General features: G+C 43.5%; 1 protein-coding gene across 4 annotated transcripts in view; it reads right to left on the bottom strand.

Annotated features, from left to right (window-relative positions):
- Positions 1 to 991: 991 nt before the first annotated feature.
- MCOLN2 (mucolipin TRP cation channel 2) overlaps positions 992 to 15239 on the bottom strand; it is a 42772-nt gene continuing 28524 nt past the window's right edge. For all 4 annotated transcript variants that reach the window (XM_073544924.1, XM_073544925.1, XM_073544928.1 and 1 more), the window contains 4 exons: positions 10634 to 10756; positions 2802 to 3008; positions 2384 to 2514; positions 992 to 1359 (listed from right to left, as the gene is read on the bottom strand). In XM_073544924.1, coding sequence (XP_073401025.1) covers positions 1323 to 1359; positions 2384 to 2514; positions 2802 to 3008; positions 10634 to 10756 — 498 coding nt within the window. In that variant the 3' untranslated portion in view covers positions 992 to 1322. The remainder of the gene's footprint in view (positions 1360 to 2383; positions 2515 to 2801; positions 3009 to 10633; positions 10757 to 15239) is intronic.

The following is a 15239-nucleotide window of genomic DNA, read 5'->3' on the forward strand; positions in this document are numbered from 1 at the left end:
TGGGACAGACAGTGGTCCAACCCAAGCGAGACCGGGGCCGCCCGTGCCTCAACCCAAGCGAGACCGGGGCTGCCAGCGCTACAACCCAAGCGAGACCGCCCGCACCCCAACCCAAGCAAGACCAGGGCCTCCCGCACCCCAACCCAAGTGAGACCGGGGCCTCCCGCACCCCAACCCAAGTGAGACCGGGGCCTCCCGCACCCCAACCCAAGCAAGACCGACTGCGCCACAATCCAAGCGAGACCAGTCGCGCCCCAACCAAGCGAGATCGGGGTCGCCCACGCTACAACTCAAGCGAGACAGCCCGCACCCCAACCCAAGCGACATAGGGGCCACCTGCACCCCAACCCGAGCAAGACCGGGGTCACCCGCACCCTATCAACCAAACAGAATCAATGAGACATAATACAGTGAAGAGATCAGAGGGACGGGGGCAGGGGGGTGGTGGAAGAGAACTGAGCAACAACTGGGATATTTCTGGAATGCAGATTAATATCAAAATGATTAGTGGAGGTCTCTGGACTACAAGGGTCAGAGTCCCCCTCTGTGGCAGATGGAGATCATACAATGCGTTCTTGATCTATGACGTCCCGTGAAGGAAGCGGTGTCCGGTCGTATTGTACGTGTAACGTGCAGTTTATTACAATTTATTCGCTTTTTCTCTTTTTATTATTTTACACGAAAATTCTTAAATATAGTTATGCAGAAAACCTTTTAAAAACCTGACCAGCAAGTGTGCGGAGCTCCTGGGAAATGGAGGCCAACGCTGACTGCAGTGTCGGACTGGGCTGGCGAGGGCCCACCAGCAACATAGGATCCAAGACCCCACTGTTAGGTCACACATGAATCTGTCACAAATGTGCCTATGGGGAAGGAGTCGATCAGTAGTGCCCCATTAATGCCCCAGTATAGTGCCCATCAGGACCAGATCGGACCCTTCACTCATCCGGGAAATGCCGGTATCAGTAATAATCAGCCGCATCGCACGCCGTCATTATAAATCACTTATTATTATTATTAGAATGTGTCTCAGAGGTAAAACACATTATATGAAAATAAACCACTTTTATAAATAATTCATGTCACAAAAATAAAGAGGTTTCTCTGTAAATGACAGAATTCAATACCGAGCGCAGCCGGAGTGAGGACGACACGGCGAAACCGCGAACAATGCAATGGTGGCGTTTACAACCCACGGCTGAAACGCTGAACACAACATCACTGCTCCAAAGGGACGAGCCGCCGACGTTATTCCTGGAGCGCGGCCGTCAGCTGCACAGAAGATCGGGAATCGGATCGAGGCTCCAGACCGGGGTCCGGCGTCAGTGTAGGAGGATGGAGTCGTCGTCTCCTCGGGTCCTGGAAATTAAGCAGAACGTCATATGAGAATATAATAGAACAACGCTGTACTCCACTCACACTGAACTCGGAAGGTCTGTGGGTGATCAGTGCAATCAGTCGCCCTCCCTGGATCTTATCGGGGTCTCCACACAACAGGAGATGCATTACTCCCACCCCGGACCCCGACACAAACATCCTCTGGATTCAGCTGCCGGACACATGCAAGGTTTTTTGTGAATTAACCCCGCAGACCTGTCGTTTGCCGTAAATCCGTATTCCTTTTTTACTTGATAAAAATGCCGCCGTTGTCTCAAATCTGCCGCCATTTTCCTGTTTGTTGCGGCACTCCAGCTCCTGAGCTCAGGCCCCTTCTTCCCTGTATATAAATCTCATTTTATTAGCCAAATGGGTATGGTACTCAAGAAGATGCTCCTAGAAGACCACACCCACTTGGATAAAAAAAAAAAAATTAATATACAAGAAAATAAGGAACAAAATAAAACCTAAGAGGGATTCAGGAGAACGGCGGCTTTTACACCAAGAAGATTACAAATACATTATGAAATAAATATAACCGTCACAGACTTGGTACGGGCCGCGGCGCGGTAATATCCAGCTTTCCCCCTTTTTTTATATGACTGTGTGACTCTTTTTACATGGCAGAAATAGTAATGTTCACACATCCTCAAAGACAAAAAAAAAAAGTGAATTTTATAGATTTTTTTTTTAACAAATGTAGGGAAAAAATTTATTTTCTTTGGCATAATATTTGCCCAATTATCGTATATTTGTTTTTATCAGACTTTATTCTTTTTTTCTCTTTTGGGCTCGTGGCTTCTGTGCTAATTGTACATTGATACTCCTGGAACACGTGGCGCTGTAATCACAGGCGATTGTTAGGACGACACTCGCGAGATTTATCGATCACACCACAGTCGCCCATCAAATGGCTAAACGGCCGGGATCGGAGGACGCCTCCACCCCAGCTGCTGGCAGCACTGGACCCCTCCGCCAGTAATGGGAAGTCCAGGCAGAAACCCACCGGGAACAGCAGCAGAGCACAGGAACCGCATCCAGACAACTTTTTTCACAATTCTGCGTCTGGAATAAGTCATCGCCACCGTGAAGAAACTTTTGAAGATCGGTGGTTGGAAAACCGTTCTGCTGGTAATTCTACGAAACAGGAACAGCACAAGTACAATAACGCAAGTTATCCCGTGTATAATGTCACTCATTTATATAATGATAACGCTCCACATCCAGTCTTAAGAATTAGTATCCGGGGCCAATATTCCCGGGAGAAGATTCCGCCACATTACTACAAGCTCCAGGTTTAGGACCTGCAGTACCGGTTGTCACCACTGTCATCAATAGAAGCTTATGCAACAGCGCCCCCAGCTGTAATCTCCGGTTTAGATGCAATTATCTTTTCTTTGTATTTCAGATTATGATAAACTCACCTTAATGGTTTCATAGGAGTCGGTGATGAGTGCAATGAACAGACTGAGAATCATGTAGATGAAGAGACTCATGAAGGAATAGAGGTAGAGGCGGCTGAACAGCCACACCAGGGTGCTCTTCTGCTGGATCTGAGCAAAAGTAGCAAACATGTCGTCGCCATTGACGAGTGAGAAGAGACATTCGGCCACAGTGTTCAGATCCTCGAACTGTAAGAAACAAGTGCAGGTCATCATGGAGGCGTAAAGGGAGCAGGGTATCCTGATCAGGTTATGATGGACTGCGGATGCAGGCGGCGCCAACCTCGGGATCGTCTATCGGGGACGGCGTCCACTACGTGATCACCGATTACCTATCCTTAGGATAACTCCCCCATGTCCGATCGGTCGGCACCCAGCTGCTCCCGGAGGCGGCCACCTGAAACACTCCGCTGATGTGCAACACCAGCCGTGGCCACTATGTGAGGACCGCCACGGGGTGGAGCGCCGTGAGAGGAGCGCGCAGGCTTTCTCCGCTCTGAAGGCCAGCTACAATATTGGTTACATGGGAGGAAGACGCCAGGGCTTTCATCTTTTACTTTTTTTTATTATTCGAATACAACCACAAATGTGAGATCGGCTCACAATATCCAAATAACATCAGTAGGGATAGTCACAAAAACAACATACCCTCCTCAAAAAGGGGAACAACCCAAAGAATATAATAAAATATGCAATTTTATTATATCCTTCGGGTTGTTCCCTTTCTTTTGAGGACTTTATTATGTTGTTTTTTATTCTGAAAAAACCTCATTGTCAAATAATCACTCAAACACTTCAAAAAAAGCCATCATTTTTTCCCCCTGAAGAGTCTTCCTCTTGGAAAACCCAGCGTAATTATAGTCACCACTAGGGGGAGCTCACCACAAACATTTACACATCCACCACTAGAGGAAGCTCACTACATACAGATTTATACAGCTACCACTAGAGGGATGTCACTACATACAGATTTACACATCCACCAATAGAGGGAGCTCACTACATACAGATTTATACAGCCACCACTAGAGGGAAGTCACTACATACAGATTATACAGCCACCACTAGAGGGAGCTCACTACATACAGATTTATACAGCCGCCACTAGAGTGAGCTCACTACATACAGATTTATACAGCTACCACTAGAGGGAGCTCACTACATACAGATTTATACAGCTACCACTAGAGGGAAGTCACTACATACAGATTTATACAGTCACCACTAGAGGGAAGTCACTACATACAGATTATACAGCCACCACTAGAGGGAGCTCACTACATACAGATTTATACAGCCACCACTAGAGGGAGCTCACTACATACAGATTTATACAGCCGCCACTAGAGTGAGCTCACTACATACAGATTTATACAGCTACCACTAGAGGGAGCTCACTACATACAGATTTATACAGCTACCACTAGAGGGAAGTCACTACATACAGATTTATACAGCCACCACTAGGGGGAGCTCACTACATACAGATTTATACAGCCACCACTAGAGGGTGCTCAATACATACAGATTTATACAGCTACCACTAGAGGGAAGTCACTACATACAGATTTATACAGCTACCACTAGAGGGAAGTCACCACATACAGATTTATACAGCTACCACTAGAGGGAACTCACTACATACAGATTTATACAGTCACCACTAGAGGGTGCTCACTACATACAGATTTATACAGCCACCACTAGAGGGTGCTCACTACATACAGATTTATACAGCCACCACTAGAGGGTGCTCACTACATACAGATTTATACAGCCACCACTAGAGGGTGCTCACTACATACAGATTTATACAGCCACCACTAGAGGGTGCTCACTACATACAGATTTATACAGCCACCACTAGAGGGTGCTCACTACATACAGATTTATACAGCTACCACTAGAGGGAAGTCACTACATACAGATTATACAGCCACCACTAGGGGGAGCTCACTACATACAGATTTATACAGCCACCACTAGAGGGAGCTCAGTACATACAGATTTAAACCTCCATCACTAGGGGGAGCTCACTACATACAGATTTATACAGCCACCACTAGAGGATGCTCACTACATACAGATTTATATAGCCACCACTAGAGGGTGCTCACTACATACAGATTTATATAGCCACCACTAGAGGATGCTCACTACATACAGATTTATATAGCCACCACTAAAGGGTGCTCACTAATACAGATTTATACAGCCACCACTAGAGAGAGCTCACTACATACAGATTTATACAGCCACCACTAGAGAGAGCTCACTACATACAGATTTATACAGCCACCACTAGAGGGTGCTCACTACATACAGATTTATACAGCCACCACTAGGAGGGTGCTCACTACATACAGATTTATACAGCTACCAATAGAGGGAAGTCACTACATACAGATTTATACAGCCACCACTAGAGAGAGCTCACTACATACAGATTTATACAGCCACCACTAGAGGGTGCTCACTACATACAGATTTATACAGCCACCACTAGGAGGGTGCTCACTACATACAGATTTATACAGCTACCAATAGAGGGAAGTCACTACATACAGTGTTATACAGCCACCACTAGAGGGTGCTCACTACATACAGATTTATACAGCCACCACTAGAGGGTGCTCACTACATACAGATTTATACAGCCACCACTAGAGGGTGCTCACTACATACAGATTTATACAGCCACCACTAGAGGGTGCTCACTACATACAGATTTATACAGCCACCACTAGAGGGTGCTCACTACATACAGATTTATACAGCCACCACTAGAGGGTGCTCACTACATACAGATTTATACAGCTACCACTAGAGGGAAGTCACTACATACAGATTATACAGCCACCACTAGGGGGAGCTCACTACATACAGATTTAAACCTCCATCACTAGGGGGAGCTCACTACATACAGATTTATACAGCCACCACTAGAGGATGCTCACTACATACAGATTTATATAGCCACCACTAGAGGGTGCTCACTACATACAGATTTATATAGCCACCACTAGAGGATGCTCACTACATACAGATTTATATAGCCACCACTAGAGGGTGCTCACTAATACAGATTTATACAGCCACCACTAGAGAGAGCTCACTACATACAGATTTATACAGCCACCACTAGAGGGTGCTCACTACATACAGATTTATACAGCCACCACTAGGAGGGTGCTCACTACATACAGATTTATACAGCTACCAATAGAGGGAAGTCACTACATACAGTGTTATACAGCCACCACTAGAGGGTGCTCACTACATACAGATTTATACAGCTACCACTAGAGGGAAGTCACTACATACAGATTTATACAGCCACCACTAGAGGGTGCTCACTACATACAGATTTAAACCTCCATCACTAGGGGGAGCTCACCACATACAGATTTATACAGCCACCACTAGGGGGAGCTCACCACATACAGATTTTTACAGTCACCACTAGGGGGAGCTCACTACATACAGATCCCATTGAAATCAGAGTGCAGTGGGCTCCCTCTAGTGATTGCAAAACAAAACTGCACAAGACATTTATTAAAGAGCACCTTGTATATTTATACTTAAAAAGGTTTCCTTTATAATCAGCATTTACAAGTAAACCACGTCCATGATCCAAAGGTTATTCACTAGGTCTACAGGTCTGATATCAATGCTACGCTGAGATATGTAAACCTATTACATCTCATCTTATTTTCTCCTCTCCTTTTGTTTCTGGATCTGAAGACTGAAGACCTTGTCTCCGTGTTGGTTCCTTAACAGAAATATTAAGTAATTATAATCCCCTGTAATGTCCCCAAGAGTTGGCTCTCAGCGATAATCTGTGCGCTAAGTGGGTGGAAGAAATGCGCGGATCACTGTCAGGATACAGATCTGCAAGCTTTAGCGCTCCTTGTGCGGATAGACATTAATTACTGCAGTAATGGACACGAGAGGAGGACGGAGGGGATTTCACCAGAATACACGGGATCCAGGGATTAACCCTTACAGCGATTTGTGTCTGGGGCGAATATAGATCAGGAATCCATGTACTTCCGCTATTTCTGCGCGGTTCTTCCCGGCTGCTGGCGGCATTCACTCTGCGAGCCGCTTCCTGCCTCACGGATGCCGCCATAGCCCGGCACTAATCCGCATACGAGGAAGATTCACGGTGGTTGATCGGACGAATTTACATCGAACTCTAGCAACAAATTACCGTTCAATAAAGGAAACGGAACTTTCAGTTTCAGAATTTATGGGAGATTTTCTGCAGCGGCAATATCTGTCACTGATTGTCCGGATATTCACATGACCAGGGGACAGACATTAAAGGGTTATTCCCACAATCACATACAGTGGGGAAATAAGTATTTGATCCCTTGCTGATTTTGTAAGTTTGCCTACTGACAAAGACATGAACAGTCTATAATTTTATGGGAAGGTTAATTTTAACATTGAGGGATAGAATATCAAAAATAAAATCCAGAAAATCCCATTGTATAAATAATATTTATTTGCTTTTTGCAGTGAGAAATAAGTATTGATCCCTCTGGCAAACAAGACTTAATACTTGGTGGTAAAACCCTTGTTGGCAAGCCCAGCAGTCAGACGTGTGTTGTAAAGATAAAAAAAAAAAAATAAAAAGAGGAGATGCCGAATGCCATAAAAACAAGATTTTATTGAGATAATTTAAAAAGACCACATAAAATGTAAAGAAGTGGGGACAAAATATGCACATGAAAGCCATACATTCCAGGTAATATTAAGGAGAAAAATAGAACAATCCAACACCACGTATAGATTACTGTTATGAGCCCAAACATAAGAATAATATGTATAAAGGAGGTTCAAGATGAATCTTCACAAAATAAATAATCATGGGCTAAATTCAATAAGGGGAGAATTGGATGAAAATAAATGTCATTATAGGAAGCCTCCTTTAAAAAGAGGGTTATAAAACATAATAAAATGCAAATCAGTATAACAGTGATGGCTAAAATATGGCCCTGGTGAATAGAGGCGTAGTAGGTGAAAAGATAATAAAGTGTGCCGAGCATTTAAGCCATGTGAGGTATTACCTGTCATACAGCGGGGCTCAAAGAGAATAAATGATCAGTAAACTGCATTGTTACATTACCTGGAATGGCGGCTGTACCACGACGCACGTTTCTCATGTTGCTTTATCGAGGGGGATGTGTGACACATTATGGCATTCAGCTTCTCCTTTTTTTTTTTTTTTTTAATTTATATTTAATTAAGAAGCGGCCTCTAGGCATTTACCAATTTGGATACACGTTTGTTGTAGTTGATGGTGAACTTTGCACACATGTCAGGAGGAATTTTGCTCCACTCCTCTTTGCAGATCATCTATAAATCATTAGGATTTTGACGCTGTCGCTTGGCAACACGGAGCTTCAACTCCCTCCATAAGTTTTCTATGGAAATAATAATAACTAATAATAATCTTTATTATGGTCTGGAGGCTGGCTAGGCCACTCCATGACCTTATTGTGCTGCTTTTTGAGCCACTCCTTTGTTGCCTTGGCTGTATGTTTTGGGTCATTGTCTTGCTGGAAGACCCAGCCACGACCCATTTTTAATGTCCTGGTGGAGGGAAGGAGGTTGTCACTCAGGATTTTACAGTACATGGCTCCATCTATTCTCCCATTGATGCGGTGAAGTAGTCCTGTGCCCTTAGCAGAGAAACACCCCCAAAACATAATGTTTCCACCTCCATGCTTGACAGTGGGGATGGTGTTCTTTGGGTCCTAAGCAGCGTTTCTCTTCCTCCAAACACGGCGAGTTGAGTTAATGCCGAAGAGCTCAATTTTTGTCTCTTCTGACCACAGCATCTTCTCCCAATCACTCACAGAATCACCAGGTGTTCATTGGCAAACTTCAGACGGGCCTGCACATGTGCCTTCTTGAGCAGGGGGACCTTGCAGGCACTGCAGGATTGTAAACCTTTACGGCGTAATGTGTTACCAATGGTTTTCTTGGTGACTGTGGTCCAAGCTGCCTTAAGCTGCCATTAACAAGTTCCCCCGTGTAGTTTTAGGCTGATCTCTCACCTTCCTCATGATCAAGGATGCCTCACGAGGAGAGATTTTGCATGGTGCCCCAGATCGATGTCGATTGACAGTCACTTTGTATTTCTTCCATTTTCTTACTATTGTACCAACAGTTGTCTCTTTCTCACCCAGCGTCTTACTTATGGTTTTGTAGCCCATTCCAGCTTTGTGTAGGTCTATGATATTGTTCCTGACATTCCTAGAAAGCTGTTTGGTCTTGCCCATGTTGTAGAGGTTAGAGTCTGACTGATAATTGAGTCTGTGGACAGGAATCATTTATAAAAGATGACCATGTAAGACAGCTGTCTTTAATCCAGGGAATAAGGTGATTAGGAGCCAGAACTCTTAATAGTTGGTAGGGGATCAAATACTTATTTCTCACTGGAAAATGCAAATAAATTTATATAATTTATACATGATTTGGTCCCAAGTCATATTACAAGACTCGTTAAAGGGTTGATTGTGACTTGTAGGATTGCTACTACCAATAGGTGGCGCTGTAGAGTAAAAGTCCTCTTTCTCTCTGAAGAGGCAATTTGCATATATAATTTATACAATGAGATTTTCTGGATTTTATTTTTGATATTCTTTCTCTCAATGTTAAAATTAACCGACCCTTAAAATTATAGACTGTTCATGTCCTTGTCAGTGGGCAAACTTACAAAATCAGCAAGGGATCAAATACTTCTTTCATTCACTGTAATGTTTCACATAGAACAGTATACAAACCTATTGTTAATATACAGACTAAGCCCAATATAAAGCTTCTTTCATTTTTATCCACTCCTTGCGCATCCAGCGTCACAGAGCTAATGGGCGATTCTATTCTAAAACTATATTTCCGGCAGCTCCTGCTTCTCCTCAGTGCTGCAGACCCTTCCCCTCCCCTCGCCGTTTGCTCCTGACCAGGCCCAACTCTCAGTTATCACCATGCTGATCTAGGGGTAGCATTCACCTTCTGCCTCGGTCACTGTCTGCTCTTGTACAAGACCCTGCCTGGCTGATTTTATCTTCTGCCATCTACAGCACCATAGCCGCAGCATGGTTTTACATCATTAGCTGGTTTCTAGCAGAGCTCAACTCCCCTGCAATCCTCCACAACAGAGCTTTAATTTACTAGGCAGAGCGGAGCCGATTGTTGCCTGCTGCAGGCAGATCAGTGAGGCGAAACCACAAATGCTGCTCTGTTAGTGCAATATGGCAGAGGATTATTTTCTGTCTTATGCATCAACAGCAGCATCTCCCCTATGGATGAGAACATGGATCTGAGCAGATCGAGGATCATCTTATAGTACGTAGTTCCTCCGGTCAAGAAATCATTGCCTTAAAGGGGGTTTTTCCAATTTTGGAAAACTACTCTTCCCTTGCTGCAGTTTGGTTTAAAAGACACGGAAGAACTTTTGTTTATCCACCCTGCCACGGTCCAGCTCTGCATCTCCACTGCTGCTCCCAGTGTCCATTATTGTCTGCAGCGCTTACATGTCATTGGTGCAGCCAGTCCGTGAGCTCAGCAGCTGAGGGACTTGTGCCCTCTACTGGGGCAGTGCAGCCGAGCTCACCATTTGGCTGCAGTGACGTTCATGTGATGTTAGTGCTGCAGACAACAGACACTGATGACAGTGGTTGGACCTAGGGAGAATGAGAACGGGCCAGAGGTCTTCTGAAACCGGAAAACCCCTTTAATGACAAACGCTTGGAGATTTCCTGCTGCGATTGAAGAGAAGTGTGACTACAGGGCCGAGCTACCTTCTCGTGGTAAGGTCCGAGCACGATCCAGCCGCAGAACGTGTAGCCGAGGTAAATCATCCCTGCGCAGCAGCAGAACCTCAAGACTTTGGGGAGAGACGCCTGCATGGTCAATATCAGAACCTGGAAGACAGACGGAGGGTCACTCAGGACTTATTCATTTCTGCAAAGAAAGAGAGGATCACTGGCTCAGAAAAGACAAAGAATGAAGATCAGAGTTTCCATTCATCTTCAAAATAGTTTGTTCTTTCTCCCCCAGAAACATCGGGGGCTCAGGTTCAAGACTGCAGCTGAAGACTAGCGGTGGGCTCCTGCCGGGATACCCCTTTAATGTAATGTATGGTCTGTAGACATCCGATGTGCTAGAGGCCGTCCTTACACAGCATCATTGGGAGCAGAGCAGGAATCTGGCGGGAGTCGGGTGGGTGGCTGATGGTGGGCTCCTGCCGGGATACCCCTTTAATGTAATGTATGGTTTGTACATATCCGATAATTGGGGATTGCTGCCGACATGTGGTGCCCAAACAAGGGGATGAGAATATTAGCAATTCTTATTTTTATTAGATAGTCCACAACGCGTTTCGACAGACAAGTTCTGTCTTACTCAGGTGGCAATATGAGCAGTATACAGGGGGCAGATATTTCAAGGGGCAATAACCAATGGGAAACAATGAACAATTAATGACATCATGCATAATTACAACAAAGTAGTGCAGATAAAAGCAATAAAAATGATAAAAATCATTGCACACAAGTAAAAACAAACACTATAATAAAAGACACAAGATAAAAGTGGTTAATACCCAAAAGCATATAAAATTTGAAATTTATCATAAAATGAAATGACCCTAGAAATCCAGCAGACCTTAGTTTTCTCAATTGTGAGATTTAACCCCTCTGGAGCCAAAGTGCCGAGTTTAAAGACCCAAAAACTCTCTCTCCTGATTGTCATAACAGTTTGCTACATCATCACGAATGTGATCTATGACCGCGAGTTCCAAAGAACTTGGATTTTTATTATGTACTAAAAGGAAGTGTTTAGAAAGGCTATGCAGTAAGAACCCGTTTTGTATATTCTGACGGTGTTTGTGGAGGCTGTTCTGCATCGCCTGTATCGTCTTCTACCCACGTACCGTAACCCACAGTCACATTCGATCAGACAGACAACGTAGCTTGATTGACAAGTAACTCGGCGGTTAATTTTAAGCATTGTACCAGTGGTGCGAGATTTGAAATGTTGCACTCTATCCAGAATGGATGCGCAACAAAGGCACTTTGGGGCCCGGCATACAAAGCACCCTGGGATGGGAGAAATCTGGGTGGTTGGAGAAGGTGAATAGCTAACAGAGGTGTTACTAGGAGCCACAATATTCCGAAGGGTTCGGTTTTTCCTAAAAATGGTGATCGGCTGTGCCGGCAAATGTACCGACAGAACCGGATCACCCTTCAGGATAAACCAGTGCTTCTTAAGTAGATTGCGTATAGAAGCATGGGATTGATTGAAAGTCGTGATGAGGCTCCATTTGGCCAAATCAGAAGCTCCATCATTCCTTGGCGGATCAGTTTTGCTTATGCTTCTGTTCTTAGTTTTCTCAATACAACTTTTTTGTGAGAACCCGCTGGCCCTAGTGAAAGCATCCTGCAGTAATTTCTTAGGGTAACCCGTATTTAAGAATCGATCCTTCAAAATTTTGGCCTCTTTTAGGGAGTCAGTGTCGTTAGCGCAGTTCTTCCAGACCCTCCAATATTGCCCATAGGGAATATTGGAAATCCATTTCGGGAGATGGCCACTCGAGAAACTGAGATAACTATTGACATCCACTTTCTTGAAGAAAGTGGAGATTCGACCATGGTGATCAACGTTGATCATGGGGTCCAAGAATTGAATACCTGTTTTGGATAAGTTAGAGGAAAATTTTAGACCCCAATTATTCAGGTTCAAGGAGTGGGTAAATTCACGTGCTTCTAACTCCGAACCGGTCCATATAATGAAAAGATCATCAATAAAGCGTCAATACATCGTTATCTTGCCAACCGCCAGCAGCCCCTCACTTGGCGGTAGTAGGTGTCCTCAAAGGAGAAAACATTGTTATTGAGAACAAACAAAATAGCCTTTTTCAGAAAATCTTTCTGTAATGGAGGTAGAAGATCATCGGTTGAGAGAAAGTGTTGAACCGCCTCCAACCCAAAATCATGGGGGATATTAGTATACAGGGCCTGAACGTCAAGGGTTATTAAAAGGCAATTAGCCATAGTAGGTAGAAATATTAAGGAATTTAAATTCCTTCAGGGTTAAAATTCCAAGAGACCTAGCATCTTTAACCCCTTTACTCCCAAGGGTTGTTTGCACGTTCATGACCGGGCCAATTGTTACAATTGTGACCACTGTCCCTTTATGAGGTAATAACTCTGGAACACTTTCATGGATCCTGGTGATTCTGACATTGTTTTCTCATGACATATTGTACTTCATGATAGTGGTAAAATTTCATTCATATAACTTGCGTTTATTTGTGAAAAAAAACAAAAAAAAACGGAAATTTGGCGAAAATTTTGAAAATCTTGCAATTTTCTAACTTTGAATTTTTATGCCCTTAAATCACAGAGATACGGCACATAAAAAACTTAGTAAATAATATTTCCCACATGTTTATTGTACATCAGCACAATTTGCGATCCCAAATTTTTTTTTCTAAGGAAGTTATAAGGGTTAAAAGTTGACCAGCGATTTCTCATTTTTGCAACACCATTTTATTTTTAACGGACCACATCACATTTGAAGCCACTTTGAGGGGTCTATATGGTAGAAAATACCCAAAAGTGACACCATTCTAAAAACTGCACCCCTTAAGGTGCTCAAAACCACATTCAAGAAGTTTATTAACCCTTCAGGTGCTTCACAGGAATTTTTTGAATATTAAAAAAAAAAAAAAAAAAAAAAAAAAAAAAAATGGACATTTAACTTTTTTTCACAAAAAAAATACTTCAGGTTCAATTTTTTTTATTTTACCAAGGGTAACAGGAGAAATTGGACTGCAAAAGTTATTGTGCAATTTGTCCTGAGTACGCTGTTACCCGATATGTGGGGGGGGAACGACTGTTTCGGCGCATGGCAAAGCTCAGAATGGAAGGAGCGCCGTTTGACTTTTTCAATGCAAAATTGACTAGAAATCAGATCGGACGCCATGTCACGTTTGGAGATCCCCTGATGTATCTAAACAGTGGAAACCCCCTACAAGTGACCCCATTTTGGAAACTAGACCCCCCAAGGAACTTATCTAGATATGTGGTGAGAACTTTGAACCCACAAGGGCTTCACAGAAGTTTATAACGTACAGCGGTACAATTAAAAAAATCTTATTTTTTCAACAAAAATGATCTTTTCACCCCCAATTTTTATTTCCCCAAGGGTAACAGGACCCTAAAAGTTATTGTGCAATTTGTCCTGAGTACGCTGATACCCCACATGTGGGGGTAAACCACTATTTGGGCGCATGGCAGAGCTCAGAAGAGAAGCAGCGCCATTTGTCTTTTTTGGCTGGAATTGAGATCGGACACCATGTCGCGTTTGGAAAACCCCTGATGTACCAAAACTGTGGAAACCCCCCACAAATGACAACATTTTGGAAACTAGACCCCCCAAGGAACTTATCTAGATGTGTGGTGAGCACTTTGACCTCTCCAGTGCTTCTCAGAAGTTTATAACGCCCGGGCGTGAAAATAAAAAAAAACATTTTTTTCCACAAAAATGATACTTTTTCCCCCAATTTTTTATTTTCTAAGGGTAACAGGAGAAACTGGACCCCAAAAGTTGTTTTTCGATTTGTCCTGAGTAGGCTGATACCCCATATGTGGGGGTAAAACACTGTTTGGGCGCATGGCAGAGCTCGGAAGGAAGGAGCACTGTTTGACTTTTTCAACGCAGAATTGGCTGGAATTGAGATCAGACGCCATGTTGCATTTGGAGAGCCCCTGATGTGCCCAAACAGTGGAAACCCCCAATTATAACTCCAACCCGAACCCCAACACACCCCTAACCCTAATCTCAGCCCTAACCCTAATGGAAATAAATACATTTTTTTTATTTTATTATTTTTCCCTATCTAAGGGGGTGATAACGGGGGGTTTGATTTACTATTTATGGCGGTTTTTATGTTTGGCAGCTGTCGCACGCTAAAAGACGCTTTTTATTGTAAAAATAGTTTTTGCATCACCACATATTGAGAGCTATAATTTTTCCGTATTTTGACCCACCGAGTCATGTGAGGTCTTATTGTTTGCGGGACGAGTTGACGTTTTTATTGGTACCATTTTCGGGCACGTGACATTTTTTGATCGCTTTTTATTCCGATTTTTGGGACACAGAATGAACAAAAACCAGCGTTCCATGAATTTCTTTTGGGGGGGTGCGTTTACACCGTTCCGCGTGCTGTAAAATTGATAAAGCGCTTTTATTCTTCGGGTCGGTACGGTTACAGCGATACCTCATTTAGGTCGTTTTTTGTGTTTTGTCGGTTTTATGCAATGAAAACAATTTTATATAAAAAAAAATTATTTTTGCATCGCTTTATTCTGCGAGCTATAACTTTTTTATTTTTTCGCTGAT

Source organism: Dendrobates tinctorius, unplaced genomic scaffold (assembly GCF_039654945.1).
Source record: "Dendrobates tinctorius isolate UK_male_01 unplaced genomic scaffold, ASM3965494v1 ptg000138l, whole genome shotgun sequence".
Lineage (NCBI taxonomy): Eukaryota > Metazoa > Chordata > Amphibia > Anura > Dendrobatidae > Dendrobates > Dendrobates tinctorius.